The sequence below is a fragment of the Podarcis liolepis genome, assembly GCF_965112155.1.
Source record: "Podarcis liolepis genome assembly, chromosome: 5".
NCBI classification, from domain to species: Eukaryota; Metazoa; Chordata; class Lepidosauria; order Squamata; family Lacertidae; genus Podarcis; species Podarcis liolepis.
Window position 1 is genome coordinate 80,832,854 of NC_139556.1, and position 20,660 is coordinate 80,853,513.

The 20,660-nt window shown below is 44.6% G+C and overlaps 1 protein-coding gene across 1 annotated transcript in view; it reads right to left on the minus strand.

Annotated features, from left to right (window-relative positions):
* GPR149 (G protein-coupled receptor 149) overlaps window positions 1-19,969 on the minus strand; it is a 43,573-nt gene extending 23,604 nt beyond the window's left edge. The window contains exons 1-3 of the mRNA XM_083504117.1: window positions 18,073-19,969; window positions 12,670-12,862; window positions 7,091-7,545 (exon numbers count right to left, since the gene is read on the minus strand). Of these exons, the coding sequence (XP_083360243.1) occupies window positions 7,091-7,545; window positions 12,670-12,862; window positions 18,073-19,032 (1,608 nt within the window). The 5' untranslated portion in view covers window positions 19,033-19,969. The remainder of the gene's footprint in view (window positions 1-7,090; window positions 7,546-12,669; window positions 12,863-18,072) is intronic.
* Window positions 19,970-20,660: the final 691 nt, after the last annotated feature.

Consider the following 20,660-nt stretch of genomic DNA (forward strand, 5'->3'; position numbering starts at 1 on the left):
AACACACACTGGATTTGGGTTTCTCTCCTAGGCAGGAAGAAGGTGATCTGAAGGCAGAATATGTTACAAGTATTCTCTTGTCGTGGTTAGAATGCTGTTGAGATTGAGACTTATACCATCCTTTTGCCTTTGCAAGGCCTCCTATTAAAATGGACTGCCCCCCAGCCCCCTACGAATGCTGATGGGTTTTAGAAGAATATTTTATCACTCATATGACTGGTGCTCCTGCTGAAGCCCTGATTGATTAGAGGAATTCAGATGTGGCCTGGATAGCTGACAAAATTGCCCCCAAGCATCTTGTCCCAATTTGGAGAGCCCCAGGGGCCCCATGATACACTCTAGAACTCAAAACTGACATTTTCATTTGTCATCATTTCATATCTGCGTTGTAAAAAAAAAAAAAGCTGAGCCAACATTATAAGGCTATACTTATCAGAACAGTGTCAAAACCAATTCATTGCATAAAGAGAGCTAGTGTAACATAGTGGTGGAAGGCAATATACTTCTGAATGCCAACTGCTGAAAAGTGTGGGTTAAAAAAATGTGGGAGGGGATGCTGGAATAGGGAGAGCTACTTGGATTATTGAGCCCATAACAATTTATAAATCTGGTTGGCTTGAACAGTCCTGTTACCAAGTGAGGCTATAGTGCAGCATTTTGTTGCAAGCCCTACTTATGGAGATACAAATATTGACCTACCTTACAGGCTCATTGTAAGGATAACAACAATGCCAAGTCATGTGGTATTTGAAGGCTTAGCCAAGTGTTATTATGAAAGCAGCCCAAGGCTCTCTTTCACGTGCAGATGAAGAAGAAGAAGAGTTTGGATTTGATATCCCGCCTTTCACTCCCCTTCAGGAGTCTCAAAGCGGCCAACAATCTCCTTTCCCTTCCTCCCCCACAACAAACACTCTGTGAGGTGAGTGGGGCTGAGAGACTTCAGAGAAGTGTGACTGGCCCAAGGTCACCCAGCAGCTGCTTGTGGAGGAGCGGAGACACGAACCCGGTTCCCCAGATTACGTGACTACCGCTCTTAACCACTACACCACACTGGCTCACCACACTGGAAAAGGAACCCTCCTTTGGACACAGCAGTGCATTCTTAATTTATGCGCTGCATTGAAAATAACTATTTAAAACCGCCCCTAATATGTGCTATCAATGCACTTTTGACTCTAGCATTTAGAAGCACAGCAGCATTTGTGCATGTCACTGAAGAACGAGTCTCTCGCTTTGCTCCATATCACTAACAAGCGTTTGCTCAAAAGTTGGAAACAGAAAGCTCTTAGGAATTGGCGGTAAGGGAAACATCATATTCTTGGGAATTTACTGCAGTAATAAAACAGTGATTAATAATACTGAAGTACTTGGTTCATCCGTCTTGCCATAGCCCTAGGGTACAGCAGTCAGTTCTGCTTTTGGCACTTGCAAGATTCCCCCCCCCCCCCGTCTCCCCAGTTTGTTCAAAAGATCAAATGTCATACTTGTGGCAGGCAGTCTGGCAGCTACTACTGGATGCAGGAAGCAAATGGACCTTGTGGATAGAAGCCCTGAACTTTAGAACCTGCCGAGCATGAGGGCATGACAACAGGGCTCTGGGCGACGGTTTGGAAAATGTCAAGTGTTCATGCCAAGGGAATAGGGAAGGCTGGTAAGCAGGCAGAGAAAAACTTTGTCTAGGAAAGGATAACCCTCACTTCTAGGGCAGAAGAGGCTAGCCACACACACCAGTTTGTTGTTGTTGTTGTTTATTGCATTTTTATACCACCTTTTCTTCCAAGAAGCTCAAGGTGTGGCATACATGGTTCTTCCCATCATTTTATCCGCACAATGACCCTGTGAGGTAGGCTAGGCTGAGAGGCAGTAAGTGGCCCAAGGTCACCCAGTGAGCTCCATGGTCAAGTGGGGATTTGAGGCCTGGGCTCTCAGGTCCTAGTCCAACATCCTAACCACTACACTTGCTCTCAGACCTATCTTGGCACCAACTGGTTGTAGAAGCCAAGGAGCTAAGATTAATAATAATAATAATAATAATAATAATAATAATAATAATAATAATTTATTCATACCCTGCCCTCTGGGCAATTCCCAACAGAATATTTAAAACATGATAAAACCTCAAACATTAAAAACTTCCCTAAACAGGGTTGCCTTCAGATGCCTTCTGAAAATCAGATAGTTGCTTAATTCCTTGATATCTGATGGAAGGGTGTTCCACAGGGCGGGCACCACTACTGAGAAGGCCCTCTGTCTGGTTCCCTGCAATCTCACTTCGCACAGTGAGGGAACTGCCAGAAGGCCCTCGGCGCTGGACCTCAGTGTCTGGGCTGAACGATGGGGGTGGAGGCGCTCCTTCAGGTACACTGGGCCGAGGCCGTTGGGCATTCTTGCTGCTGCTAATTTATATCCCTCCCTTCTTCCCAATGAAACAATAAACACATCATTGAAACTATTCTAATACAGCTGCAGACCGGGAAAGATCTCAAATTAAAAGGCTTGTTGTTGCAAAACATCTGGTGACTCCTATTGATATATTCACACAGGGGTATTAAACCCCAAACCCCACAACCTGCCATCTAGTTTTGACATCACACATTGGGCATAGAGACCTAAGAGAGCAGGCCAAAGGCACAGCTCATCCAGCAGCCTTTTCTCACAATGGCCAACAAGATGTACAAGCATGACCCAAGAACATCAACAATCTTCCCACTGATGCGTCCCAGTCATTTGCTCATATGAAGCTGTCATGGGCCATATTCACCCCAAACATTTAAAGCACTATGGTGCCACTTTAAACAGTCAGGGCCTCCCCCAAAGAATTCTGGGAGCTGTAGTTCCCTAAGGGTGCTGAGAGTCATCAGGAGGCGCCATTCCCCTCAAATAAGTAGTTTTGATCTCAATTTTCTAGAGGAATTGTGAGGGGAATGGGGGTCCAAGGTACATTAAGAATTGCTGAAACCTTTACATCCCAGTTTAATCACTGATCTGCAGGAGCATTGTTCTTTGTCCCCTGAGTTGATGAGGCTCACCTGACAACAAGAAAAAACCAAGCCTTTAAGGTCATCAGCCCAGCCCAGAGATTCAGAAGGTACCTTTTGTTTCAACCTTTAAATGCCTGCTGAAAAAATTATACACTGCCAGGCTTATTCAGGCAATTAAAGAGAACATTTTCCCCATCATGGTTAGTTGATGGTCTTTGATTTTAAAGGCTTGTGTGTTTTAATTCCACACACGTATTTCTATAAATCACCTTGACATTTTTTTATGATATAGTAGTATATGAATATTTTGATAAACATACAAAAAAATAACAAATTGACCTGAAGGTAATTGTGGTGGGGTGAGGTGAGTCTGGCTCAATTTCTCAGTACCAGGAATTCATGAGAATACATATGGAGAGGCTCAAAAAAGCTAAGATGAATAGACATGAGATGAAGCCCTCACTTTGAATATCTGCCCTGGCTTGCCCTTTCACAGCTTGAGGAATGCAAACACCATTTCTGAGGAAGGTAGATGTGCAGGGGCAGCAGGAAACAGCAAGTATTGGGCTTTCTTTGCAAAGATGGTTCTTGCGTCCAATATGTATTCTCAGAAAGTGCTTTGGTCTTTAGGTCTAAATCATTAATTTTTAGTTACCAGAGTAGCCATGAATGGGAGTGCATTGCAGAGAATATTTCTGTCCAGGGTGCTGAACTCTGGGTGAAAACCAGTGCTTTCTTTTCAGGAGGTACTCAAGAGTACACAAGTTGTTTTTTGGTTGTTAAAAAGTGTGGCACTTACTGTAACAACTTCATGGTGAGTACCAGCACCTATTCTTCTGGGGGGGGGGGAAGCACTGGTGAAAACCATTTTTAAAACTTACACTACTTCTTTGAATATTTAACCCCCTTAAATAGCAACGATCTTGCATAATCTGGTTGGTACATGAATGTCCTTCCTTGCTTCCATGCCTGCTTCAAATAGGGAGCCAATGTGGTATAGTGGTTAAGAGTGGTAGACTCGTAATCTGGTGAACCAGGTTCGATTCCCTGCTCCTCCACCTGCAGTTGCTGGGTGACCTTGGGCCAGTCACACTTCTCTGAAGTCTTTCAGCACCAATCACCTCACAGGGTGTTTGTTGTGGGGGAGGAAGGGAAAGGAGAATGTTAACCGCTTTGAGACTCCTTAGGGTAGTGATAAAGTGGGATATCAAATCCAAAATCCAAATCCAAGTAAATGAAAGCTGAATGGGTTCTTCACAGACAGAGGCACCTTTCCCACTTCCTGTTAAAACTGCATAGAAGCTGCATAGGTTTCAAACGGAAGTGATAGAAGGGAAAGTGAAATTACTGAAGGCCGCATACAGCATACTATTAGAATGGGAGACGGAAGATGAAGAGGTAAAATCAGTTATGATTAAATGGGCACAAGATGTAGGTCAAAACATTATGATGGAATTTATTATGGAATTATGGAAATTATGGAAAACTGATTTAAAATTTACAGATTGTTCCCTATCAAAGGAGAATTACATGAAGATGATGTACAGATGGTACACAACACCAGTGCAGTTAGGGAAAATGTACAAAACTAGTTCAAATATATGTTGGAAGTGTAAGGAAAAGGAAGGGACATTTTATCATATGTGGTGGGATTGTAATGTAATTTAAAAAATTTGGGAAATGATACACAATGAGTTGAAGAAAATGTTCCATTTTTTTTAGGGATTGTAGGGAAAGATCTGCCAAAAAAGCTGAAAAACATCTTCATGTATGTGACAATGGCTGCGAGAGTTCTAATAGCACAAGGATGGAATACTGAAGTAACCCCAACTAAAGAATCATGGCAAGAAAAATTGATGGACTATGAGGACTTGCAAAATTGACATATAAGCTACGGGACAAGGATAACTGTGACTTTAAAGATGAATGGGAACTCTTTACAAAGTATTTGAAGACGCAACAAAGCGAACTGGACTCCTTAGCTGGCTTTGAATAAACATTCACAAACTTTTTATTGATGATATTCAGCTAAATAGTTTGAGGATCTATGCAATTGTGTAACATGCAGAAAACAGCATTCTTAGAGAAATCAAAGACTGGAACTGAGGGAAGAATAAGAAGAAGAGTTTGGATTTGATATCCCGCTTTATCACTACCCAAAGGAGTCTCAAAGCGGCTAACATTCTCCTTTCCCTTCCTCCCCCACAGCAAACACTCTGTGAGGTGAGTGGGGCTGAGAGACTTCAGGAAAAATGGGGGGGGGAATAAGGATGATATGTTTCTGGATAATATGTTTTGTTTTGATTTTGGATTAAAAAAAACTGCATAGAAGCTACTTTTATGTGATGTGATCCAGATAGAGGGTGGTGAATGAGCAGGGAGTGCAACCCGAAGGCTTTTTTTCACAGAAGGAATGATGACATCATCCACCAGAGTTTCAGGGCAATTGACAGAGTGTCTTTGCTCTGACAAGTGAATGAGGTGATGATGAGACTTTCAAGTTTGTTTGTGACAGGTTAGCATATCAGAAGTCAGCTGATGAGGAAAAGAATCAAGCAGAGTCTGGATATTCCTTTCCTTTGATGGAGTTCCTAATTCATCCTAGCTCATGGATCCACACTTCTTTGCGAAATTGTCTGCATTTCTAATTGCAAGCTACAAGTTGCATTGCAGCTCCATGTGGTTTATAAGTTGAACCAATGCACTCAGAACAAAGCCCCACTGAGTGCAATGCAGTTTCTAATAAATTGGGTGTGTACTGTGGGGTGGGGGTGTCTAATAGTGGAGGAACCCAGATGACTGCTATGGGGACTGTAATGATGTGCTCCTGCACTTACCACTACACCCTGATCATGAGGAAATATGATTATTTCAATTAGAAGATGAGAAAGAGAGTTGGTGGTTTGTAGCAACCAGGCACTGAAATTGGTGAACAGTAAATAAGGATTGCCATACGTCCAGGAATACCTGGACATGTCCACTTTTTGGAGGCCAACATGCCCATCTGGTGGTTTGGTTTTTAAAAAACATTTTAAAGGAAATGTCCAGGTTTTCTGAATTTCTTAATTTTAGGGGTTTTTTTGGGGGGGGCAGGGCATGTGCATGCTCGGGAGGACACTGTGCCCTGGAAGCAGAAGGACTGCAGTGGAGTGATCAGGTAGGAGCTGGGGTCCTGCCTCGGCTCGGGCTGGCAGCAGCTTGAGCCTGGCGGCTTAGCCTTGGGCGGTTTGGACGTGGGCTGCTTTGCACGCCATGGCCACTGCCAGTCAGAGCCAGTGCTTCTTTCCCCAGCTTGGGCTGTCCTCTTTTTTTGCTCTTCGAGATATGGCAACCCTACTACAGTAAATGGAAGTAAGGAGAGACTGGCAGGACTTGTGTACACTCAAGGACTACATGGCCTAAAAGCACAGCGGGCACCTCTCAAGGTGATGGTGATGCATTGCAAAGAAGGAAGCAGAACTCCTTGCTATCTTCTAAGCATTTATCCACTCCACCTGTCAAGGAATCAGGTTTGGTAATAGCAAAATCCCTTGCTTTTGATGATATGATCAAACAAACAAACAATGAAAAAACCAGCATGGAAGAAAGTCATACCCAAAAGATGGAGAGGAAGTGGAGATATTGTGCAAGAGATTGTGGTTGTTATATATATGTGTGTGTATGTATATATATATATATCCCATAATGATTTTGCACTTTCTCTACCTCCCATGGCTGATGACACTCATGCTAACAATACTGTTTGCAATTAGTAGTCTCCCACTCCCTCCCTCCCGCCATCTCTCTCTCTCTCTTTCTGTGCATCCTAACTGCCAGAATAGAAATAGACTCCAGGGTAAAGCATACTTACTATAGCTCTACCCTACCTGCAATGTTGGTAAACCAAAGTCTTTGGGCTTCATTGATTGCCAGTGAAATAAATAGGAATACATTCCATGAAGCTGATGTACACTGGCTCAACTGTGGCTCTTTTTCACATAAATCTGAGTCATATAGATGCTCAAGTTGCAAAACATAGAAGTAAGGCACAGACCACCAAGCCTGCAAGTTATTCATCACATACTACACATAGACACTTTTAGAAGATTTCAAACAAGCAAAGACTCTACCTGCCGAGGGGTCCTCTCCGACTTACTTCTGCACCACTCCCAGTCAGAGAGTTCTGGTTTTCTGCACTCCTCATGAGAAAGCCTTCTTTCCTTCTCTTCAAAGAAAGCACACTTCTCAATATTCCTCACCTCTTCTTTTTTATACGGTCCCATTTTGTCAGAAAGCAGGCAATCCATAAACTTATCCTTGTTAAGGTCTTGTTTGGTGTCTGTGCCAACAGTTTTTTTGCACTTGGTGCTCTCTTTAAGCAGGGAGCTGTCCTCCAGGGAGATGGTGCTGAACTCAATTTTGCTGCAGTCCTTTTGAGTCTCTCTTATATTCTCGCAGTCATAGTTGAGCAAGCTGTGGTATGATATAGAGTTGCCATCGTCGCTGTGATGGTTGTCATGAGATATCTTATAGATTCCATAACCTTGTTGGAATGACAGATTGAATTCAAAGCCTCTTCTTTTGGCTAAATAAAGGAAAGAAGTGTTTGCATTAAAAATAGCTGGTAGGAAGTGCAAATGGCAGATACGGGCATTAAAAACAACAACCGTATACCCTAAAATGGGATAAATTTGGATTGCATTGCACACTTTAAAACAATATTTTTAAAAACCAGCTAATGTTCCAAGTGCTTAAACACCAATGCTAAATGAAGACAGACATATGCTCTAAGGGTGAAGACATTATTTGCCCTGAATACATATACCTTGGAATGGATTTAATGTGTCTTCCAGCTACTTCCACCACACCTGGAACTTATATCTGACATTACCCAATATTAGCTGACTCATTTTCTCAGGAAGAGAACAGAGTGATTTTCCAGATATTAGTAGTTTTGATCTCTGTTTTCTGGAGGACCCAGCATGTGAAAGCTGATAACATGCAAAACAGAAAACAAACTTTCTGCCTCATCATGATAGGATAGTCAGCAGGGTGTAATTTGAACTGGCTGATGTGGAGTTGGTATGCATAAGACTACTAAAAGGCAAGTCACATGTCCTGTTGATTTCAGTGGGAACTAAATTCAGGTAAGTAGATCTAACACCTTGGATCAAGGGCTAGTGCAGCATGCTACTTAACAAAATGAACTGTGAAAACAGGCAAAATTATACACATTAGGTTGGAACTAGACAGGCATGACTTAAAACCCACTGATTTCGGTGGGAACTCTGCAACTAACCTACTCTGGATCCCATCCATTGTTTGCCATTTCAATCTTATCTTGCCTGGTTTTTTGGAGGTGTGTGTGGCTTAAGTCAGCAGATGATTTGGCATCTGTTGCATCTGAACGGCTTTAATCTAATTTTAATCAGATCCTTTACATCTGCTTTGTGGCATTGATTCAGAAAGGGCAATAGGCACATGGAAGCATCTCTTCAGAATTAAGAAAAGCATGCAGAAAATTGGAGTTGCATTCTCAGTCATTTCGCAGGCTGGATCCAACACTGTTTCTGATGTACGATTGGGAACTGTGGAAGTCGCTTATGATATTGCTAGTCAGAGGCATCATCTCCCCACCCCATTTGTTCTCAAAGGAAAAGAGAAGTGGAAGGAATGAACCCCAGACCTCCACATATCCAAGCAAGTGAGTGCTGTTCTCAAAGTCAACAGCACCACCTACCTGTTTGGAGGCTAGATGTGCAAGGGATTATATGGATAGCCCTATGCTGCATGCAGAAAATCTCTGGATCAAAGCTTTAAACCAGGGATGGGAACCCTGTGGCCCTCCAGCTGTTATTGGACTACAGCTTCCACCAGTCGCAGCCAGTGTGGCCATTGTTCAGGGATAGTGTTAGTTGTAGTTCAGCAACATCTAGAGAACCACAGGTTCCCCATCCCCATTGTTTATCATTCCCAGTCTTTGGAACAGAGTGGGATAGAAACAGAAGCAAGCTAAAAGGGGATTTTCCAAAGAGCCCACTTAAATATAGTGTAGGCTTTTTGCTTTAATAAGGTCCTTCTTACTGCTAGTGGCTAATTAGATGGTGGCTAACCCCCAGATCAAGGATGCGGATGGCGCCATGGGTTAAACCACAAAGCCTAGGACTTGCCGATCAGAAGGTTGGCGGCTCGAATCCCCGCGACAGGGTGAACTCCCATTGCTCGGTCCCTGCTCCTGCCAACCTAGCATTTCAAAAGCATGTCAAAGTGCAAGTAGATAAATAGGTACCGCTCCGGCAGGAAGGTAAATGGCATTTCTGTGCGCTGCTCTGGTTTGTCAGAAGCGGCTTAGTCATGCTGGCCACATGACCCAGAAGCTGTACGCCGGCTCCCTCGGCCAATAAAGCGAGATGAGCGCCCCAACCTCAGAGTCGGCCATGACTGGACCTAATGGTCAGGGGTCCCTTTACCTTTAACCCCCAGATCACTGACCTGATCTGGGCTCCCTTGCAGTTATTTTGCCCACCCAAGAAACTACATATTGGGTAGCTGCAGCAGCAGCAGAAAGAACAAAGAAACTGAGCAGGCACATCACTAGAATGCAGAGAGATTAGTGCACTTGTGAGGATACAAATCTGATACATCAGATCAGTCATTTTTATGAACAGAGAGGGACTGATACCTGCCTCCCGCCCACAGATCTGCATGGATCAGTCAATAAGTGGTGTGTATGTGTGTTTCTGTGTCTGCATGCATGCAATGTCACACCCAGTTTTTGCCAGACCTGCTCCTGGCATGTGACCCCCCTGGGAATTGGACAAGGGTTTGGTGCTCGGGCCAAAGATGTGTGTCTGCCAGTGCTTAGCAGTAAGCATGGCACCTCCTCTTTACCAAGCATCAAGCAAAAAACCTATTTGCTTTGCCCAGACACTTGCAGAACATTAGCTGTTTAGTTCTTACAACTCACTTGTGTTGTTAAGAATCTGTGCCTTGAGGATTTTAATCTATTTCTTTTATCAACTTTAGTTATTAAATTGTTTTCTTATTGTGGTTGTTCAGTCTGGATGAGTTTTAATTGTACTGTATGTACCGTGCTCAGAGATTGGTTATGTTGGGACGGGAGGGGGTGATTTATAATTATTCTAAATAAATATATTAAGGTCATTCTGGCATTGGGCACATGAGCTATATTTTAAGTTGCTTAATTCTGCATGGTAAATATTTTGCATGGGGTCCTGGTGAGATAGAATAGCTCTTGGCAAAAAATAAAACAAAAGGAAAATTCAGTTTCGAAACAATTAGGTAATCGTTGCTTTGCCATCTGTCACATATTTCACTTTGTAAATATTGTATCGGAGCCAGAGCCAGTTTGTTACAAAGCACTATCAGGAACAAATTGCTTCTTGACACACAGCAAACACTGTAGTTGGGGAAACAGGTTCTGAAAGATCCAGAGGAAGAATCAATTTAGAGCAAAAGTCATCTCCGTCATAAGCATAGATCCATTTTCAAGAAGATTTTTGTAACAACCCTGGTCAAACTACTGAAACATGTTCTGTTCTGCGTGAGCTGCCTATAAAGATTGCAGGTGGGACTTCATGTTGAGAGATTCAGGACCAACAAGAGGAGGTAATTCTTCACACAGAACCTATCTAGACTATAGAATCTGCACCCAAAAGATGGGAGAGATGGCCATCAGTTTGGATAGCTTCAGAGGGGAATTAGAGGAATTTGTGGAGGATAAGGTTATCAATGGCTATTGAAGCACCATGCCTCTGAAGACCAGTTGCTGGAGAACAACAACAGGAGAGTCCCTGTGGGCTTCTCCAAAGCATCTGCTTGTCCCCTGTTGGAATGCTGGATTAGATAGGCCTTTGGTTTCATCTAGCAGAGCTCTTCGAATGGTCCTGCACTGTGCACATTTAGATATAAGATATCCTCCTTAAATGTAGATAGCCATGATTCTGAGGTTACATGCATAGAATCAAGGCACATGGAGCTGGGACACCGAAGCATCAATCAATCACCTAGTCCAGAAGAGAGGCTCTCTTTTGGAGGAAGAAAGATCACACACTGGTCTCCTTTGGGAGGGATATAAATTTAATAATAATAATAATAATAATAATTTATTATTTGTACCCCGCCTATCTGGCTGGGCTTCCCCAGCCACTCTGGGTGCCTTCAAAAAAAATATTAAAATAGTCTAATACATCAAACATTAAAAGCTTCCCTAAAAAGGGCTGCCTTCAGATGTCTTCTAAAAGTCTGGTAGTTGTTGTTCTCTTTGACATCTGGTGGGAGGGCGTTCCACAGGGAGGGCGCCACTACCAAGAAGGCCCTCTGCCTGGTTCCCTGTAACTTGGCTTCTTGCAGTGAGGGAACCACCAGAAGGCCCTCGGTGCTGGACCTCAGTGTCCGGGTAGAACGATGGGGGTGGAGACGCTCCTTCAGGTATACAGGACCGAGGCCATTTAGGGCTTTAAAGGTCAGCACCAATACTTTGAATTGTGCTCGGAAACATACTGGGAGTCAATGTAGGTCTTTTAAGACCGGTGTTATGTGGTCTCAGCGGCCGCTCCCAGACACCAGTCTAGCTGCCGCGTTCTGGATTAGTTGTAGTTTCCGGGTCACCTTCAAAGGTAGCCCCACGTAGAGCGCATTGCAGTAGTCTAAGTGGGAGATAACCAGAGCATGCACCACTCTGGCGAGGCAGTCCGCAGGCAGATAGGGTCTCAGCCTGCGTACCAGATGGAACTGGTAAACAGCTGCCCTGGACACAGAATTGACCTGTGCCTCCATGGACAGCTGTGAGTCCAGAATGACTCCCAGGCTGCGCACCTGGTCCTTCAGGGGCACAGTTAATAAAGTAAAGAAACTGCTGCTCTCTCATCTACACCTTAAAAAAAAGCCAGTGTAGACAGTGTTACTCGGATCAGTGAGACCAATCAGTGAGACAAATGTTTAAATCCCAGCACAGTCATTAAGCTCACTGGGTGACCTTCACTATAGCTCTATCTTGTCAATTTCCTCATGTGCTTAACCATTGCATGAAGGGGAGAGTGGGGTCATGCTTGCTAGCCCTGCCCCTTCATCACATCCTCACCAGCCTTGCCCTTCCACCAGCCACACACTGAGGCTGAAGGTCCGAAGTACTTGACGACCCCTCCCACTTGTAGCCATATGTTGTTAAAAACCAGGTTTATCAGTGAGGAGGCATCCAATATTGTTGATGGGCTGTGTTTGACTTGGTTGGTTACAAGTTGTTCAGAACTGGACAGCTCAGGGATTTCAAACGAAGCAGCACAGGAAAGCATCTTGTGCTAAGTCAGACCAGTGGCTCTATCTAACTTGGTATTCTTTACACTACCTGCAGGCAGCTTTCCAGGGCTTCAGATACTGGGCCTTCTTAGCCTTCGTTGGAGATTGAATTTTGGACCTGCTGCATGCAAAACAAATGCTCTACCACAGATCCAGAGGGATCAAGGAAGTTACCATGGGTGAAACCCATGTATTCCTAGCTTTGTGGTGTTCATGTTGAACAGCCATTCACATAATACAAGAAAGGGACATGAAAACACCATGTGGACCAGATTTTGATGAAACGAACTGTAACTCTGCACAGTTTTCCCTGGGAAGGGGAAGTTGTTCAGGGCCAGGCAGAATCAGAAGCTTAGCCTCCAGTCCCTTCCCATCATCCTTCTGTACTTACTTTTGCCTTCCTCTGAGGATACAGTGTAGACATTCCTTCTGCAGTTGATGATGCAGCCGCAAGGCAGGTGACTCCAGTGTTCTGACAAGACAAATACTGGGGTGACAGTAACGGCTAGCAGCGTTAGCAGAAAGCTGAATATCTCAAGGGAGAGGCTTTGAAACCCAACAGTGTGTTGAACAACCATTTGAATCTGAAAGAGAGAGGCATTTCAAAGAAATTAAAAACACTCTGGTTGTCTGTTACTAGGAGTAAAAGGAATAAAAACAAACAAACCATACAAGGGTAAATAGAAAATTGTGCGCGCCATCTCTCAGTTGCTCACAGAGGGTTGTAGATAGTGCTGCTCCAGCAAAGTTCCACTGTTGCAATGGGACTTCCATCTCATCTCTTATATACACACAAATTTGCTCCCAACAGTCCCCCAACACTCTGGAGCTGATTTTGGGGGTGCACAGGAGACTGGAAGAGACTGGCAACAAGATAAAGCTCCATTGCATGCACATAAGTTCTTTCTGCCAGAAGAGATGCAGGGCTGGATATGGCCCATCATCTGCAAAAAAAGGCCTATTGAACCTAATAGAAGTTACAAAATACATATGATTGCACTATATTAAGCTTTTATAAATCGTGTTCATTTAAGCATGGGCTTAACACTCCTACTGAAATCAACCAGGCATTTAAATGTTTTTGCTGGATTGTGTCCAATCTGTTGCGGGATGAGTTTTGTGAGGTGGGAGCAGCTGCTTTAATGTGAGACTCTAGCCCTACTCAGGTGATGCATGAGTGTGTGGATTCATTAAAATAAACAAATTAAAAATGAGCCCCATTTGTTTTATTCACACAGAGAGTCAAACAAATGAATTCTGAGTGCACAGTCTATTCATTTCTCATTTGTTTTGTTCATTTTCACATTTGTTTTTATTGACATAGAGAAATAACCAACTTTCTGCACAGGTTACAGGAAGGAGGGAAGAGAAATAAGAAATAGAATAAAATGAAGAGCCTTTTCTTTGTGTCTTTGAAATTTGGTAAGACTGGTTCCTTGGAGGAACAGACTAAGTCTTGCCTGAAAGTGTCATACCAATGGAATGTGTAATACAGATGTTACAAGCAGCTGACTCTTGGTGGCTCTAATTAGGCCCCTGGGGTGGAGGTTCTTCATCTCTGCAATATAGCCTATGCTTAGGTCCAATATTCTTAAATTGTGGTGCCCAGAACTGAACACAGTATTCCAGGTGTGGTCTGACCAAGGCAGAATGGAGTGGTATTATGACTTCCTTTTATCTGGACACTATACTTCTGTTGATACAACCTAGAATAGCATTAGCTTATTTTGCTTTTGCATCACCCTGTTGACTCATGTTAAGCTTGTGGTCTACCAAGACCCCTAGATCCATTTCACACGTTCTACTAGTAAGCCAATGTGGGTGGCACTGTGGGTTAAACCACAGAGCCTAGGACTTGCCCATCAGAAGGTTGGTGGTTCGAATCCCCATGATGGGGTGAGCTCCCATTGCTTGGTCCCTGCTCCTGCCAACCTAGCAGTTCGAAAGCACGTCAAAGTGCAAGTAGATAAATAGGTACCGCTCCGGCGGGAAGGTAAACGGCATTTCCGTGTGCTGCTCTGGTCTGCCAGAAGCGGCTTAGTCATGCTGGCCACATGACCCGGAAGCTGTATGCCGGCTCCCTTGGCCAATAAAGCAAGATGAGCACCGCAACCCCAGAGTCGTCCGCAACTGGACCTAATGGTCAGAGGTCCCTTTACCTTTACTAGTAAGCCAGGTGTCCTCCACCCTCTTACATTTGTGTAGCTGGTGGTTGCTGCCTAAGTGCAGAACTTTACATTTCTCCTATTGAAATTCATTTTTTTAGCTTTGGCCCACTTGTCCAATGTGTTAAGGTCATCCTGAATCCTGATTCTGCCTTCTGCAACATTAGCTACCCATCCCAGCTTGGTGTCAGCTACAAATTTGATGGGCATCCCCTCAATTTCTTCATCCATGTCATTTATAAAGATGTTGAACAACAATGGGACAAGGACAGAACCCTGTGGCAGTGGGGCACCCCACTTTTTTTCCCTGGAGCCATTGGTGAACACTCTTTGGTTTTGGTTACTCCACCAGCTACAAATCTACTTTACAGTAACCACATCCAGCCTACATTTTACCAGCTTCTTCACAAGAACAAGAAGTGTAATAAAATGGAGGCGCTCTCGTGAATGAGACACTAGCAAGCCCGTTGGACACATTCCCCAGCCAACATGCAATCAACATCAGTTTGTAAATGGCTCTATGCATGTGTGTGTAGATATACTGTATGTGTATAGGGTTTCTTCCTGTAAACCATGGTTCTTCAGGGTTCATGTCCCTGAAGGCTCAGGACAGATTAAAAAAGTACTCCTTTATGCAGCAGCAGTGCATAGTTAAAATATAGAACTCACTCCCTTGGTAGGCAATGATAGCCACCAACCTAGATGGCTTTGAAAGAAGATTAGAGAGATTCATGAAGGAGAGGGCTATTGATGGCTACAAGCCATGATGGCTATCCCCTGCCTCCCTAGTTGGAAGTAGCAATGCTTATCCATACCAATTTCTGGAAACCACAGGAGGGGATAGTGTTCTTGTGCTTGGGCTCTGTTTCTGGATTTCCTACAGGCATCCAGCTGGACTAGGATGCTGGACTAGATGGGTCACTGGCCTGTTCCAGCAGGCTCTTCTTATGTTCTCCTGTTCATAACTGGCTTGTATTGGGAGCTAGTTTGTTTAATGAACCTACATTTAACTCTACCATCCCTGTGGCACTATTTCTCACAGCTGTGATTTTACCATACAGATGCAAAGGCGTTAGGCAGGAACTTGGGTCCAGAGGAACTTGAGGAGGGCTCCATGATCTCTCACATTGGGAAACCCACATCTTAAGGGGCTATGGGGCATAGAACAGCCCATCTTTGTTTCTGAATATCACCATTACTGCACCCGTTGGGAAGAGCTACAGTCACAGGAATGGCATTGGTGGTTGGCAGAGTTGGCTTCCTGCCCATCTCCCATCATGATATAGTAGTTTGGTGTGGTCAAGGCTTTCGGGCAGCATTTTGCATCTGGAACAAGATTGCCATAATCTCATGCCTTTCCTCAGTCAAGCTGTACTTGATACAGTGTGTGGCTGATCTTCTGCCATGGTTCTGTGTCATGAGTCTTATTTCCTCTCATCTCTCCCCTGCTCCTGGTACACACCCATTTGCCATAGGCACACTTAAACCACCTTGAATCATACATGTGTACACCGAAGGTAATGTGTGAAGTTGCCTTTTATTTTAAAGAATCCATGAGGAATAATTGAATTCAGAACAGAATTTATCCACACATTTGCTTGTGTCTTCTGTGGTTTGTATTAAGGATTATGTGGGTTGTTCCATTATGTATATTTACAATCTCCAATTTCTCACTGCATTGTATTCAGGCTCTAGAATCGCATGACTTCTGTGTGCTCATTATCTTTTTGTTGTTGTTGTTGTTAAAACCTTGGTTCTTAGGAATGCACCTGCTGCAGTACAGTTTTTGATAGCCCACTGTTTCTTGAAAGCCTATGCATAACCTTAGCCTTTATTTTCAATAACTCCCAGTACACTCTAAATATGTAACAGTGTAATATTTGTGGCATTTTAAAACAAGGATGGACACCACAGTGCCCTCCAAATAATTTGGATTCCCAACTCCCATCAGCCCAGGCCAACATTGCCAGTAGCCCAGCTACATCTATAGGGCACCACAGTGGTTAACCCTATTTTAAAAGAATGCAGGTCTCAATAGGCATTGGCTCTGAAGCACAGATACACAATGAGGTTGCCATCTCCAAAAGGATACATGGTTGTAAGCCAGTTAGGCTTACCTGGGCGTATGCCCCATGGAACCCATCAGGGCTTGCTTCTGGTATCTTGCACTGCTGGTCTCTAAAGTGTTGGTGCAGCTTGAAACCAGCATTCCTGTTCCTCTGGAATCTGTCGAAGGCGAGCTCTGTGACTTTGAATCCTGACAGATGCTGAGAAGCAAATGTTCCAGTGCAACTCCCATCTGTGTCAGTTGCTTCAAGTGAAACAATAAATATTGATGCCTTTGCTCTGGCAGAGAAGTAGCTTTGACCCTGAGGCTATTAATAAAAGTCCACTTGAGGTAATGCTGGGAGACAGAAACACACCTCTTAGATGATGGCACTGATAATGATGATAGATGACTTATACAGTACCATCAATGAGTGCCGTTTCGCAAGGAAAAGAGAAGGTACCTACTGCCACAAACCTTACAGTCTAAATCTCACTGGTGAGGAGGCCACAGAGGGAGGGGGGAACCACGTTCAATGGTGCTGACTCCCAGGAAAGTATGCTTAGAAATTCAACCATAATCACAGTTGGGGGGATGATTTGAAGGTCAACTCAAAGGCTTCAGGGTCAAGGTGAATTTGGGGAAAGGAACTGGAGAAGAAGAGAAAACTTAAAGCAGAGGATTCTTAGTCCAAGGCATTCACATGTGCTATGTGTGGCCCTGAGTGAGTTTCACAGGTGTCACACAGCACTTATCCTGAAGCAAAGCAGTTTTCAGCAGCTCTCATTATTTACAAAACCATAAGCAAACACACAAACCTTTGCTTCCGAGACATCTTTCCATTTTACAGCCTCTGGCAATCCACTGCCAAAGGGTGTGCCTCGGAGCCAGGAAAGGAGGATTCTGCAGATGCTCCAATTAATTTCATGCAGCCAACCCACAGCCTGTCCAGTTGCTTGAAAAAGTAGCCCTTGGCCTGCCCTTCCAAGTAGTTTTCTTGTTTGACTCACTCTGCAATGCTTATTCGTAGAATGCTTACCCTAGCATAAAACCAGAGTCAATTAAGTAATTAGCTGGAGCCTTGGTTTGGCATGATCCTTTGTTGATGCCCATGGAAACATATGTTCAATACAAATCTATTCACCCAAATCTAGATAATCAGAACGTGCAATTAAAAGCCCAGCCCTTTCCATAAGAAGACACTGATACGCATGGAGGGGGCTCTTGCACACTCAGCGAACTCAAATAATTAAGACTTGCTGATACAGGATTTGCCAGCATACTAACAGCACAGGGTTTGATTGAAATGACAATAATATATGCAATGAATCTCTGATGGGCAATCCGTTTAACTCTTAGTAGCTGATTTGATGGTCTTACAGGATAAAATGATTAAAAAGCAAACAAGCCAGTAACTTTTAACTGGACTATCTGGTGTTGAAGATGTCCAGTGCAAGTTACATGGGAAAGTTGCCTCATTTGCTCTGTGTTCAATGGCATGTTTTAAATTTCATCCAAAACTCCCCCCCCCCACAGCCCCCGGAACATTACAAATAGAGAAAGAAACTTGGTTTGATTTTACCATCATTGGGAGCCAAAGTGTGACTTTGGTCAGCGCCAGAATCAGGGAAAAACGCTTCTGAGCAAATTCCACAGTGAGGGTTCGGCTGTTGTAGGGCCCCTCTTGCATGCCGTAGCGATCCAGTCCATAATGGTCCACTGGGCTTTGCCTAACTTTGAGGTCAGCATTTGGACAAGCGCCTTGGAAATGCTTCAAGGTTTTGCTCACAGTGTCTTCCGGAGAGAGGGAAGGGGTGTGACGGCTGCCAGTCGGAGGTGACCCAGGGGAGAAATAGCCTCTGGCAATTTGGTGATAATCGTCGTACAGATGCTGCTGCTCATCTGAACACAGCAGCTGATAAATTAAAGGGATGGAGAGCACGAGGAGGAGGCAGAAGCACAGCGAGTAGACGATAAAGAGAAATAAAATGTAAGAGCTTGTGCAGTCTGTCAGGCACCCCCAAGGGGTGGAGGCATAGCTACCCCAGCCGCAAAGAGGCAAAATACAGATCAGTAGGCTGACAATCCAGATAGTGAGAACGGCCCAGACCATGCTGACTGGCCTCTTGTTGGCCCCTTGGCCGGTTCCCATCTTGCTAAGGCTGTAGAAGTTATAAGAAACTATGAGACACCCCATCAGATTGCTGGAAAAGCCCTGGAATAAGTACAGCAGCGCCGAAGCCGTGCACAAGTTCTGGGGGAGCATCTCATCCAACCAATGCTTGAGCATGAAGATGGTTGCTGGTGCCACACTGATCAGATCGTCCACCGTCAAAGAAGTCACCAGCATGGATACAGTACTTTTGCTCTGCATCCTCAGCAGAGACACCAGCGAATAGATGCTGCCCAAGAGGGCGGTGAACGTGATGACAAAAGTCAAGCAGAAAAGGAAGAGATTCAAAGGCTTCTGCCCTTTGGGTATATCCATAATCCCATGGTGGCTCGTCCCGTTTGACGAGACATTGCTCAGAGTGACCGACATGGTTCTTGGGATGGGTGGGGTGTTATTTTGCCTTCCCACCAATTCTGGGAGTTGTCATCTGGGGACACAAAAACTGTTGGCTTCACGGTGAATTTCTGATCTTCTCCGCCAAGTTTGTTGGACTGCATAGATAGATCCCTTGTCCAGCACCCTTTTTCCTGGAGACCTGCTTTAGGATGCAGTCAAGCAAGCCCAGCCAAGCTGTCACTTGAGAGAGAGAGAGAAAAAGAGCACATGGTTTGAAAAAGGAGCATTAAGTGCCAGGGAGAAAAAGATGCAAGAAAATAAGGCAACGTGATTTCCTCTGTTTTTGAATGGGTCCCGGAGCCTCTTGATCAAGTTTAGCTCTGCAAGTCAGACGTGTCCAGCAGGTACCAGAAAACGTGCCGTAGTGGAAAGAAAGGAGAATCTCGGTCTCACGCTGCCGGCTGAGAAGGAACTATAGCAGCGGGGGGAAGAAAAGGAGAAGCTCGTTGGCTCGCTCTGCACTATTCAGAGCTGCAGGAGGGAGGAGTCGGATAGAAGCCGGGGAGCAGAAGAGATGAAAGTGTCTTTCTCAACGGAGCTGGCTCTCCGAGCAGGAGCCGAGGAAGAGGGGCGCGCCCTCGCCAAGCCACGCCCTCGACGCTGACACTTCCATCCAGCGCAAAAAAAGGAGAGACCTGCTGCGAGCCAGAAATGTCACCTCTCCCAAGTCCGGGTGAGGCTCCAGGCAGCTGCAACCTTCAGCAATGCCATTCCTATCGCTTGCGCCGTACTTTTGGCTCACCACGGAGAAGGGCGCGCGGGGATGCCATTTAGCCAAAAAGGATGTACTCTCGACCACACCAAAATGCTGCGTTTGAGATACATTTAGGGCACGTTAGATGCACTTCTCTCTCTCTCTCTCTCTCTCTCTCTCTCTCTCTCTCTCTCTCTCTCTCTCTCTCTCTCTCTCTCTCCCGCCCCAACTCCCCGGCAGCATAGGTAAAGTAGCCATCCACACAAAATCCACACAGAGCAATGCTTTCATGAAGCCACCCAAACGTCACGAAATAGTGAGCAAGCTTTTGAGGTCTCCAGAACTCTTCATCAGGGAGGGTATTAAGCAAAGGGTGGCGGGAAGCGGGCTTGGTGTTAAAGCCACAAAGGCTGTATTGTTAGAGTAGTTAGGGAGGCAAGGAAGTACTGGCGCACAGTTAGACTATGGAACTCACTCCCACAAGAGGGAGTGATTATGACCACCAGCTCGGATGCCTTTAAAAAGAACACTAGGCAAATTCACGGAGGAGAAAGCTATCAATGGTTACTAGCCATGGGCAGAGGCATTAATGCTTCTGAATACCGGTTGCTAGAAGCCATGGCGGCGGGGGGGGGGGGGAGAGCTCTAGTGCCAAATGCCGCAACCTTTCCTCATATGGCAGTGGCTCCTCCACGCCCTTGATCTTTTGGTATCCCTTTTCTGAACCTTTTCCAACTTGTTCAATACCCTTTTTGAGGTAAGATGACCAGAACCGTGCAGTATTCCAAATGGGTTTGCAGCATAGATTTATGCAATGGTATGATGTTTGCAGTTTTATTTTCAATTCTTTTCCTAATTACCACTAGCATGGAATTAGCTTTTTTTCCACAACAGCGCACAGGGTCAA